This window comes from Vigna angularis, chromosome 7 (genome assembly GCF_016808095.1).
Source record: "Vigna angularis cultivar LongXiaoDou No.4 chromosome 7, ASM1680809v1, whole genome shotgun sequence".
In the NCBI taxonomy this organism is placed as follows: Eukaryota; Viridiplantae; Streptophyta; class Magnoliopsida; order Fabales; family Fabaceae; genus Vigna; species Vigna angularis.
In genome coordinates, this window is record NC_068976.1 from 29,017,981 (window position 1) to 29,031,830 (window position 13,850).

General features: G+C 33.6%; 1 protein-coding gene across 1 annotated transcript; it reads left to right on the forward strand.

Moving 5' to 3' along the window:
• The first annotated feature begins 3,449 nt into the window (after nucleotides 1-3,449).
• On the forward strand, nucleotides 3,450-6,336 carry LOC108336654 (cation/H(+) antiporter 15). The gene is made up of 3 exons (XM_017573124.1): nucleotides 3,450-3,683; nucleotides 4,005-5,009; nucleotides 5,122-6,336. Exons 1-3 carry the CDS (start codon nucleotides 3,450-3,452, stop codon nucleotides 6,334-6,336), a joined length of 2,454 nt encoding a protein of 817 aa, XP_017428613.1.
• The last annotated feature ends 7,514 nt before the right edge of the window (nucleotides 6,337-13,850 follow it).

The following is a 13,850-nucleotide window of genomic DNA, read 5'->3' on the forward strand; positions in this document are numbered from 1 at the left end:
TGGCTGTTTTTGATGAATGAGTTTCATTTGTTTTGGGTTTTATGGTGCTGTCTTGTTCGTTGTCATGCTATGACTACTATATATGATAATCCTAATTCTAATCGAAAATGGTATCTATAATAAGCATATGATAATCCTAATTCTAATCGAAAATGGTATCTATAATAAGCTTTGGTTATGTTCGAATTCTATTGATTTTTGTCATATGTTCTGATGCTTTCATGGAATTTGGGAGATGTTCTGGAGTTTGAATTAACTGTAATACCTTGAAGTTTAATTGTTTTGCTGTTATGACAGTGAATAAAACTTGAGCTTTATGTGAATGGTATAGCATTTTCTGTATATGCAAGTTTTTCTCAATCCACAATTTCTCTTGTAATGGTTACGCTCTTTATGCCTCAAAAACTTACAAAAGATCGAGAAAGATGGTAAAAGATAAAAGGGGTGAACAACAAAATGCAAATAATCTTCTAGTTCAATTTTCCTGTCATCTGTGCTTTTTATTCGTGTCTTTGTCCATTTTTTTCATTCCTTGATTTTTTTGTTATGAGCACTAGAATTCACATTCAAAATGTAGATGTGACTACTGTGCTGCTAATAATCTTTGGTCTTAGTGTTGCATCTCAGCGTACTCCAAATTTTTCTCAAACAAGTAATCAACATTCAGAGCAAAATATTCTATCATTTAAATTCTGTTTCAATTACAGACAAACATTTTTGCAACATAAGGTTTCATTTTGAACTAGAGTATTTGTAACGAGTTTCTTAAGAGATTTCATAATTAATAAAAAATGTTATTGTAACGTATATTCTACCATTATAAAATTTTAAAAACTAAAGGAAGTTCCTTATAATAGTAACTTTCTTTGGTTTTAGAATTTATATTCATGGTTTCATATTAAAATAATGTTTTGTTGTTAAAGAGCTTTTATTATATATAGATTTAGATTTTTTTTAATTTGAATAATTGCTTTGAAAAAATAATCAATACACCAAAAAAGTCCTTATAAAACCATTAAATTGTTTATATATTTTTTATCTATTTATACAATTTAAAATTTCGGAAAAAAGATATATTGATAAATAAAAATAAAAATTTAAACTATCACTGTATTTTCGACGTTTTGGTAAAACTTCGGTTAATTCAAGCAGTTTTTGCTAACTCTGAAAAATTGCAGTGTAGAATTCTGGAAAATTACGGCGGTTCTAGAAATTCTAAATATCGTCAGTAATGCTTAACAACACTATTTTTTTCAGTGTTTTTTCAACCGTGGAAAACGCATTTTCCAGGAATTAAAATCACTAGTAACACTAAAAATAACCGTTGAAAAGATTACATATTTTTATAGTTGGTTATTTTTCTTTCTTTAATAATATTTTTGGCATGATGACGAGACTGGTGGTGAACATTATATCAATTTAGATCACACGTCATGATTAATAGAAATTCATTAAATGTTTTTTTTTACTATAAATGTACTTTAACCATTTGTATTATTCAAGAATTAATGTAGTTTTATACACAAATATTTCAATTTCTTAAAAAAAACATTATCTTTTTATTCGGCATTAGAAGAGTGTAACAAAATTGAAAATGTATATCTAATTTTTTTTTTAAGAAATTGACTCAAACTAAATTTGTAAGTATAAACTAATTTAGGAAATATGTGTTTGCAAACAGAGTAACTAACACGAAAGTAGCATCATAATCCTTTGTTACTAATGTGCCTTGGTGTTGGATATTCTCACAGAAGAGAAAATATTCTTAAGGGTTTAATTGGTGATTATCCTTAAAATGTTATACTCTGTAAGGATGATAATCGTAAATGTTGAAGGAAAAAAAATCAAAGATGAACAACTTGAAAAAAACTGATTTGTTAGAAATTAAAACATTATACTCTGTCGTTGTAATTTACTTTATTATTAACTATCTGTTATAATTTGAAAGATATAACATCCTTTCACGCTTTTTAATTCACGTTATTTACTTTCATGCTATATATACAAGAGTGGTACATAAATGAGGTGCGATTAATCCACAATATTACGTGACTAATTGGAAATATATAACATTTTCTTATATGATTTATTCGAAATATTATGATGAATTTAAATATAATTTAATAAGATATAAGAACTTATTAGTTATTATAAGAAACTATAATGAAAGAAAATAAAGATAAAATAAAAGTTAACTTGATGTATATTGGTTTATAAAAAAATATTTGGCTTCTCTGTCTAACTATAAGGTTATTTCATACTAAGTCATCAAAGAAGTGTGAGAAGAGAAAATATAGACAAAGAGATAGATTAAGAAAATAAGTTTGGAGAAAGAATGCATTCTCATTATTATGATTATATTGTGAGAAATGTAACATCCTAAAGTACTTTTCTCGAATGGATTAAGAACTTAAGAAAATTACATATTAATTTACAATAATTAGTAAAATGAATAAATAGTTTCCTTTACCATTTTTAATAATTGTATGTAGCAAGTAATAAGCTTCTACTGATTATACAATTATAAGAATTTAAGATAGAACAAATTATCTACGATCTAGGGTGAAGGTCAATGCTTATAAGAGGTGATGATATTAAGTCATTAATTTTAGCAAAACTCTGCAAAAAATGAGTCACCATTGACTTGTGTAGTTGATTCTTTGAAGAACCATGCACTAAGAGCGTTGATATAGGTCAATATTAATCATTTGAATTGAGTCTTGAATTGATTGCTTTGTACCAAGCCACAAGTTCAATCCAAAACAAGTTCCAATTTCAATAAAAATAAATTCAATATGTTTAATTTACCTTTTTAAAAAATATATATATTATTTGTGATTTTTCTTAGCAATCCTCTAATATATATGTGATTATCTATTAGAAATAAATCCAATCTAACTTGCACTTTACAAACCTATGAAATGGTGATTACATAGAGAAGTTAAGGCCTGTTTGTAGTATGCAGATGTTGTAACTAAATTTTAGTAGGAATATGTATTAACGAAAGAAAGATGATATTTTAACAACTTTTTTTAATAATTTTTTGACAATCAACCGATCACAAATTATTACATACAACGTGGTAAAAAATAGTTGTAAAAAAAATTTATTAAAAAAACATTTTTCTTAATTAAATAAATGGAGATATTAAATGTTTGTACCGTTTTATGTCAACACCACATTCACAACCAAAAATATCATCATCCAATCACAAAACAAAACTAATTTTAAGTCACCAATCCGCAATTCAGCATTGCCGCTAGAAATAAATAATCATAGTAAGTTCTCAAGAAGTTGTTGGTGCATAATCTACATCTCCCAAATAGATCAAATAAAGGAGTTTATATCGGAAGATTTTGACTTCATCCCTTCTTCTTCATTCTCCTCATATTACATGATCTTTTGAAAATCATGGTTGATTTGTGGGAACTGTCTCTTTAGGTTACAAAATGTCGATGGCCGGAACCTCTGCTTACCCCGTGTCCTTAAACACCAGTTTATGGGTTTGTGAACCTTCAACAAAGTTTCAAATTTATCCCAAAGGAATATTCTACGACGACAACCCTTTAAACTACACGCTAACGGTGGTCACTTTACAAGCCTGCTTAGCCTGTTTGTCCACCTCATGCTTAGAATTCCTTCTTGTCCCCCTCGGGGAGACTACCTTCATTCCCCAAGTGCTGGTAATACAACATATATTTTCTAGTAATGCATATATATATATCATCATATGTATTTATAACTGTAAAGTTTCTGACCTTTATTCTGCATATTATCAAAATAAACTAGAATTTTGATCAGATAACGAATGCTTAAAGCGCCTTTAGTTGGGTTTTAGATGCAATTGTAGATGTAGGTTTGGCTTTAAATGTTCATTTGTATTATACTGATGTTGACATGAACAAAGGTTGGTTAACTCGAATTAGGAATGCATGTGGTGAAAAATTGGAGTTGGATATGACTAAGCTAATACTTAATTTGGTTGTGGAAATGCATGTATTCAGGCAGGATTGCTAACGGGACCAACATTTTTGGGGAGAATTTTAAGCCTTAACAACTTGTTCTGCCAAAGACCTATCTATGTAACTCAGGCAATCTCTCTTTTCGGGATGACGATGTTTTTGTTCTTGATGGGAGTGAAAGTAGATCCACTTTTAGTTTTTAGAACAGGGAAAAAGACTTGGGCCATTGGCTTGTGTTCTTGTCTATTGCCACTCATCTTTAGCTTATGTCTTGCTTATATTCTAAGGCAATATTTGTCCCCGGATTTAGAAATCTACAAGTCTCTATATATTATGGCGGCTTTCTCATCAACTGGTTCCTTTCAAGCCACTACCAGTGCATTGCAAGATTTTAAGCTCCTAAATTCCGAGGTTGGTCGATTAGCAATCTCTTCATCTATGATAAATGGAGCGCTCAGTTCGTTATGGCAAGGCATTTTACGCACACTATCTTCAAATTCTGTGCAGAAATACACAGACTTATCTTTATCATTGGGTTGCCTCTCTCTGATTTTGATGTTGCTTGTCATCCTGTGTATTTGTCGACCTATCATGTTATGGATGATACGCATGACGCCCAAAGGGGAACCTGTGAAAGAGTCCTACATAGTTTCCATTTATGTTATGGTGTTGGGCTGTTCACTCTTTAGTGAAATCATTGGGGAGCACTACCTGATTGGACCATTGATTCTTGGCCTGGCAGTGCCAGAAGGCCCACCTCTTGGATCAGCATTGGTAGAGAGGCTAGATACCTTGATCTCGGGACTGCTTTTGCCCTTGTTCTTCTTCTCTTCCAGTGCTATGTTCAAGATCGATCTAGTTCATCTCTATGACTTCACTGTTGTGCAACTTTTGGCCATAGCTAACTTCTTTGCCAAGCTTGCAGGAGCCGTGTTACCCTCACTCTACTGCAAGATACCACTCATTGATGCACTTGCCTTAGGCCTCATCCTCAATTCCCAAGGCATCACACAGTTGCTGAACTTGCAAAGTTTACACTACTTTCATGTAAGCTTTACTTACAAATAACATTTCTCTCCCTAGTATTGGTGTTAATCGATTTAAGGTTTTATCTATATGCAAAGACATTAATTAATGATTTAAATTTTATGTCTTGCAGACTTTAGATGATACATCCTACGCGCAAATGGTGATAGCTTTAATATGGTTGACAGCAGCTTCCAACCCTATAGTCAAATTCTTGTATGACCCATCTAAAAGTTACTTGTCTCTAACAAGGTGGAGAACCATTGAGCATTCTCCTCCCGGCATTGAACTTCCGATCATTGCATGCATACACTGTGAGGAAAACACTACATCCATGATTAATTTTCTTGAAATATCTAACTCTAGAGTTGAAAGTCCCATTTACTGCCATGTTCTACACCTGCTTAAACTGAAAGGTAGAACAGCCCCACTTTTGATAGATCATGAACTCAAGTGCAGCAGCAATCTATGGCGCACTAATCATTCATTGAACATAATAAATGCCTTTAAATCATATGAGCAACACAGCAGAAGCGTGAACGTGAAAGTCTACACTTGTGTCTCCCATTATGAGACAATGCACAATGAGATATGCATGCAGGCTGCAGAGAAAAGAGCATGCATATTAATCGCACCTTTTCACAAGCACTTTAGAACAACTGGGGTAATAGAATTAGCAAACCCCATTAGAGCACTGAATCGCCATTTGCTGAGAACCGCACCTTGTTCCGTTGGGATCTTAGTTGAACGTGGGAGTTTTGTTAGCAACAACCCTCTAACAACTACATCCTTTTATAATGTTGCAGTTGTATTTATAGAAGGGCCAGATGACCGTGAAGCCTTGGCATATGCAATGCGAATGGCAGATCACCCCAATGTAAAGGTCACTGTAATTAGGATAACGAAAACTCGCAGGAAAAGTAGAACTCCGATGAGAGATCCTGATGCTGAAATAGTTCACAAGTTTATGAGCAGCTACCTCCGAATGAAACGACATGATTTCAAAGAGCAAGTTGTGAGAGATAGTCTTGAAATGGTTGGTGTCATTAAGGAACTCGAAGGTTGCTTTGATTTGATTTTGGTTGGTAGACGCCACGAGAGTGAGTCTTCAATGTTCTATGGAATGAATGAGTGGATTGAGTACCCAGAACTTGGGTCTGTAGCAGACATGTTGGTGTCTTCAGATTCTACCTTTGACGGCTCAGTTTTGGTGGTGCAACAACAAAATAAGGAAGGGTCAAAGGTTGGTTGTCAAGATTATTACAATAAAGAAAATTCTGTCACCAAGAGTGAATTACCAAATGTTTTGGATGTGCATCCTGATACAAAGCTGTGGCCAGTTGTCTAACCTTTGAATTAAACATCTCAGAAATATAGTTTTAGATTGAAGGCAAAATCCCACTCCAAGTGTGATGGGAGGTGAAAGAGTGGAGGAGAAAGGAAATTTGGAAGAAGTTGTTTGGGTTAGTTAAGAAAAAGAACCTTCGTGTTTTGAAAGGTATTTTTAATCCTGTTAATATTTCATCATTGTATCGTAATGTATTTTTGAACTCAGAATATAAGTAAAATAAATTCTAAAATAAATATTTTTGGAAAGTACTTTTAAATTTTAAAAAAAATATATTCTAAAATAGATGTTTGGAAAGATATTTTTAAATCCGAAAATAATTTCAAGAATAGCCATTTTGGAATATGAAATTTTTTTTGAACAAGTTTTTCGGAAGACAATTTTATTGATGGAGAAACATCTTCCGAAACGCTGATTCCGGGATTTCTTTTTATATTCCGATACCAGAGTCGTCGTCGGCCAGAAACAAAGCAGTGCGTGACCCCTTCTCAACTCCCCAACACGTGAGACACTGCTGCTCCACCGGGTTCCCACACGGTTGCGTCTTCATTGCTCAGTGAGGCCATCGTCAACAGAAATTGTCGTAGCTGGAGCTACTGCCAGAGTCGCGTGACCTCCGTGCGCTCTTTCTCTTCCCAAGGGCAGTTCGTCCTTTCCAAAACCCTCAGCTCGCGAGGCGTCAACACCAACCTTAACCGTCGCGACTGTGCTTCCTTCGACCGACGAAGATTGCTGCCGGCGTCGCCTCCATATTGGGTCTTTACTTCGCTGTTGCTTTACTTTCAACGTGACCATCGCACAGACAAACGGAATCAAATCTTCTTCTCCATCATTCTTGTTTTTGTAATTTACTTGTTTGTTATTTTCATTATACATGAGACCAAGATGCAAATGGTTCTCATGAGTTGTTTAATTTTCTTTTACCAGGAATCCAAACCGTATCATACGAAGTATGAATACTAGAAAACCAAAAATAAAACACGTAAGAGGTTAAGCAAATGCAATATACCTGAGATAGGAAATGACATGGAAGGTGTTAATTTGCATTATATAAAATAATAAATGACAGGATATTTGACAAAATATTTAATTTTGTCTAATTCTTCTCTCAAATGGTGACATGGTCACGTCAAGTTAGTCTTTTAACAAGTTGAATTTTATATGAACAAGAAATTTAGTTAAACCGTATCTAATTTGATCAGTAGTAGGAATCTAGGCTAACCTAGACTTTTGTAGGATTTGATTATGTATGTAGTGCACATCTATCTCAATGTGTTTAGACCATGCATGTATGACTAGATTAGAAGCAATTGACTTGGCACTCACCACAAAGTTTGTTTCCTATGCATTTGTAGTTTTAGTTATGGCGAGCAGAGATCTAATCCATTGTTAAAATTAGTCAGAGCTTTGTATTATGATTATGTGCTTCATCGAACACTACCTTCTGTTTTCTTAAAGACTAGAAAGCAAGAGTTTCTCCAAGAAACACACTATCTTGCCATGAATTTTCTGTCATCAGTACTAGTTGTCCAATCTGCATCCAAATACTCCATTATGTCAAGGTCATTTGAAGGTTTTATGTGGAAACATAGGTTGAAGACATCTTAGTATTCTTTTTATTCCTTGTTAGTGATCCATGGTAGATGTACTCATGTATTGACTGAGCTTGTTGACAACAAAAGCAATGTTTGGCCACCTATGGCTTGTCTATATAAAGTAGCATTGGTCATTGGTTCCCCTTTTGTAATGAATTGTCTACCAGCTACCATTAGTTTTGGACAAGCCAAAGTTGTCCATGTTGAACTTCTTGAAAATATATTTTATTTACTTAGTTTGCCTTAGGTACATTCCACTATCATTCCTTTATACTTCAATGCCAAGAAAAGAGTGTATATGTCCTAAGTCTTTCAGTGAGAAAACCACTCAGTTAATTGATGAATATTTCTAAGCAATGGTGGTTGCTTCCTGTTACAATAATATCATCAACATAAATGAGAACGAACGTGATATGATTTGTACCTCTAAGAATGAATAGAGAAGGATCACTTTTGGTGTTTTGAAAACCCCAACTCAGAAGCGTGTCTCTTAGTTTATCCAACCAAACCTTAGGGCCTGCTTCAAAACCATATATGGCCTTGGACAATCTACATATATAATTCGGTTTGGTTTGATTATGTAGCCTCCAAGTTGATGCATAAAAATGGTTTCCTTCATATTTCCATTTAGGAAGGCATTGTTTATGTCAAGTTGCCTAAAATTCCAATTGAAATGTACTACAATGGCTAATATGATTTTGACAAAGCTGGACTTGACCACAAGATTGAAAATTTCATCAAAGTTTATGCCTGCTATTTGGTGAAAACCTCTTGCAACAATTCTTAATTTTCTTCTTTCGATTGAATCATCTGCTTTATACTTGGTTTTGAAAACCCATTTTGAGTTTATAATGATTTCTTGACCCTTGAATGATATTAATGTCCAAGTTTGATTAGACATTAGAGCCTTAAATTTTGCATCCATGGCTTCTTTCAATTCTGGATTAATTAGAGCTTCCTTGACATCTCCTAGTTCTTTGTCATCTTCACCAACCTCTGTCAATCCTATATGTATGGTTGCTTAGGCTTGTAAATTCCAGCTTTGCTTCTGGTCTCCATCCAATGAGTGTTGGTGTTAGGTTGATTGCTTTCAATTTCAGTGTGATTATTGTTCTCTACTGAATTTACTGATGTTGAACCTTCTTCTTGACTTTCTCTTGCTGTATAGTAAAAGATTCACCCAGATCTCCTTCATTTGTACCATTTTTGGTAGGACTATCACTTGTGATTTCTTCCTGTTGACTGTAGTATTGTTGTCTAGTTTAAGAGTACTGTTGACAATGGTACCTGCAGAGTAATTTGGAAGCAAAATTGACATGGGTTCAGTTAATTCTTTTAAAGAATTTCTTGTATCAATTAAACCTTCAAAAAAGGGAAAATGATTCTCATTGAAAATCACATGTCTTGAGATGAAAATTCTCCCATGAGAGTTAATGCATTTGTATCCTTTTTGTGAGTTACTGTGTGAGTTAATATAATCAAGAAAAACAGACCTAGTTGTATGAAACTAGGATTTGTTTTTGATTTTATGGTTTAAGACAAGGATAATAGACACAACCAAAAGGTTTCAAGTTTGGATAGTCAGGTTCTTTCTTGTAAATTAGGGAATGTGGACTTTTGTTTGGATTTATTGATGATGGTAATCTATTGATTAGATAAACAACAGTTGAAAAGACTTCCCACCAGTAGTGTATGGGCATTTTGTCTTATGCTAACAGGGTTAGGCCAAGTTCAGCAACACATTTGTATTTTCTCTTAATGCTGCCCTTTTGTTGAGAGGTTGAAAGGTGTAGGGACAAGAGATTCTAAAAACAATTCCTATTTCTAAGGCAATCCTTTGGACAAGTTTAAATTCACCACCTTCATCACATTGAATGACTTTAACTTTTCTGTTAAATTGATTTCAACCATAGCTTTGATAAGAGTGAAGGCACATACAGTTTTTGATTTTTACTTGAAAGGGAAAATCCATGCGAAGCTACTAAAATCATCAATAAAATGAACATAATATTTGAACCTAGATGGAGACAAAATTGGGGAAGGACCCTGATAGGCCGTTGTTGAAGCTATCAAATTAATACTACTTTTCAAGGCAACTTCAGTATTGCCAAGTAGTATTCAAGAAAGTAGATAGGGTTAAAGTAACCATGAGTCGTCTCCCAATGAATACGGAATTGTCTTTTAATATTTGAATTTTATGAAGCAATGCAATGTTCAAGAATAAAAATGATGTTTGGAGAAGGTTTAAAGAACAAATAAGAAACTTAAAAACAATTATAATGAAATAGGCTAATTCCACTGTTTTTCCAAGATAGATTCATCATCGGTTATTCACAAATAATTGTTCAATTGATTATTATTTAAGTTTCAAATTAATTAAAGTACATTCTTAATTAATTTGAGAGCGATCATGCACTTAACCAAAGTAAATTCTCAATCAAATGCAAAACCTTTCTAGATTATTCACAATGAATTTAACCAAAGTACATTCTCAATCAAATCCTATTGTGTTTAATCATGTCTATTCTTAAATCTCCTAACCAAATTAAAAGCTAATCAATCAAAGTAAATTCTTAATTGATTATAGTTGAAATTATTACTACCAATCAAAGTACATTCTCAATTGATAGTAAAAACCATTTAATCATATGAAAGTTCCTAAATTAAATCAAAGTAGATTCTCAATTAAACCTAGAAACCCTAGAACTCATATAATCAATATGCATGTAGATTCAAACACATTATGATGCAATAATCTTTGCTTTTAATTTGATAGAGAGATGAAAGACATAGAGAGAGAACAACTTAAAGCAATAATCAAAATAAACAATTGCATTAACTCAATCTAACCTCAGAATCCATAATGGAATTACAGCAGAATAGCCCTAGATGCTTAGCTATCCATGAATGAAGTTGAATACAAGATGAAATAAGAGAGAGAGAAGTGGTGAATGAATGAATGAAGTCAAGTCCTCTTTTCTGCCTCCCCTAGGTCTCTTTATATAGGGCTTGATTGGGCTTGGACTTTGAATATTCAGTTGATAGAATCTTTTATCTTATATCTTCCAAATAACTAAAAGATTTAGATAATTATAACATTATTTGGAAGATATTTTCTGTTGATATTCCCAAATTAAATTAATTCAACAACTGAATTTTATCTTTTAGCTTTTCTGAATTTCCAAAATTACACATAAGCCCTGAAATTTCCTTTATCTGCACTTTAGCCCCAACTGAATTTCCCAAAATTGCAACAGAACCCCTTAATTGACCAGACTTTGACTGTTTGACCAGCTTTGACTCATATGGTCGTGGCCAATGGAAGCTTGCCACATGGCAGCCCTCTGTCATACCCAATTAGGGTTTCAGATTGGGAAAGGGCTTCCCCCTTTGCTCTTGCGACGACTTTGACGGTGGAGGACAATGAAGTCTCGCGGTGGCTGGGGTTTTAGTGGGTGGAAGATGATGCTTAATTGTTAGAGCTAAGGTGGCGTGTTCTGATTGGTGCACTAGTGAGTGCAAGGATCAGTGGTGTGGCATCATCCGAGTGGTTCAATCTGTTAGTGGTGGACTGCCACGTGGCATGATCTGGTGAAGTTTGGCTAGGAGGGGTATGGGTAGGGAAATTTAGGAGGTGTATTTAGAATAGGGTTACTGTTTGGCTTAGTATTGGGCCTAGTTAAGAGAAGAGGGGTGTATGTAAGGAAATTGGGAGGTGCAAGGGTAAAAGTTATCTGTTTGGCCCATCTGTACATTATTTTCCAAATAAAACCTGATTTTGGGCCTTGAATTACCATTTGGACCAATAGAACTTATAATTTCAACTGCACAAATAAACGTAAGAACATCCAAGAATATTTTATGCGCTAAAACTAACTTTTTACGTCTCTTTAATTCCCAAACCCAACAATTCCAATCATCACAAATCCTCTTTAAATCAATCATTCAAGCACATGAATTTCATCAAAAATTTAATTTTAAAGCATAAATGTGGGCATAAATATGCACTTATCACACCCCAAACATCAATATGAACTAAATTTAAAATTTCATTAGCATGTGAGGAAGAGCTTTTGAAAGGTAACAAATGTTATTTTCGAAATTAACAAGCTTCACATAATGTGAATGAGCCACTAAATGATGTTTTCACAATGCATTCCTTTAAGACCTTTTCCAAAAGTTTATTGTTAGGATGTCCAAGTTTTCTATGCCAATTTTCTTTAATAGACATGTAGACATAAGAGTCTTTGTTGTCACATAGTTTATACAAGCCATTTTTAAGTTCCCCTTTTAGAAGAGACCTCCCAGTCAGTTTGTCCTTCACAAAACAATAATTTTCATAAAACTCAACAATAATATTATTGTCCACAGTCAATTTTGAAATACTTGGGAAATTTTTGGTGATTTTTGGAACACAAAGAACACCATGCCGGTGAAGATTACTCAATTTTGTTGATCTTGAGGCCATTACTTTCAGTCATTCACCATTACTTTCACTCATTCACCATTACAATCAAGTAAAGAATTAGTACAATTATTTTCACCAAGTTCCTGAATTTTCTCACTTTGGTGAGTTACATGGTTGTTGGCTCCACTATCAAAATACCATTCATAATCTTGACCTTGATAAAGTAAAGCTATGAATGCACTGTGTGTTCCTTGCTTTTCACTTTCAACAGATTGAGTTTTCCTTGTATAGGACTTACCAAATCGATACTAACATTGTATAGCAGTGTGGCTAATTCTTCTGCATACCTGACATATTGGTTTTAACATCCTACTTCTTCCTCTGTCACCTCTCGTGCATCTAAAATTAGAGTCTCTTCAATCACCTTAGGATCCAAATCTGTTGCCTTTACACTCTTTCCTGGCAACAAAGTTTGTAGAGACATTCAGGTTAATGATGTTGAAATTATTGAGTTGATCTAATATGTTTTCAAAGGTTAACAATTGAGTTTGCAATTAAACCCAACTAATGTTAATTTGGTCATACAACTTGACAACCACTGCATTGTAATCAGAATCCAAACAATTTAGTTTCTAAATCACTAAATCAAAGTTAGAGATTGGTGAACCTGTCAGCTTTAAGTTGTCAACAAGATTTTTCATCTTGCCAAAATATTGCTCCATCTTCATGTCTCCTTGATGTGTGTTGTGAAATTCAAATTTCAGATAGATGATTATGGATCTGGTGTGTGCACCGACAAGACTCTGAGCTTCATCCCGAAGTTGTTTGGATGTTTCACAATGAAGCATTGAGTTGCAATGTCAATTGACATAGAATTCATTAGCCATCCTAGAATGGTTTGATCATGGGCTTGCTAATCCTCATAACTAGGATTAACTTTTGTTGTCATGTTCTTTGTAACAATTAATTGGTCTGGACATTCTATTGTCCCTAGTATATAGCCATTAATTTTAAATCCTTTAATCACTGGTGAGACTAGAGATTTCCATGGTGGATGATTGTCTTTGTCCAACTTGATAGAGATTGTAGAAGGTAGGTCATTTCTCTGATTTAATGACATAATGGTTGTGGTTCAAGAGCTATTTGCTTAATAGCTCTGATCCTAAGATAGAAAATGGTATCGAATGTGTTAATTTGCATTGATCATGTATTGTTTAAATACAAGTAGTAATTTACAATCAAGATCCTATAATTATGGTAATAAAGACAAATAATTTCCTAAATAGGACGTTGATGAATAATTATAGTAATTACTTGAATATTACACCACAAAGAAAATTAATATTGTGAATTGCCAAAATCAAGAGTCATAAATGATAGGATATTTGACACAATATTTGATTCTATCTAGCTACCTGGACTGCATCCAATTTCAATTCTTCTTCTAAACTTACTCTTTATTTGGTAGGTCTTTCTTGTGTGATGGATTTCTACTTGCTTCATGGCTCTTC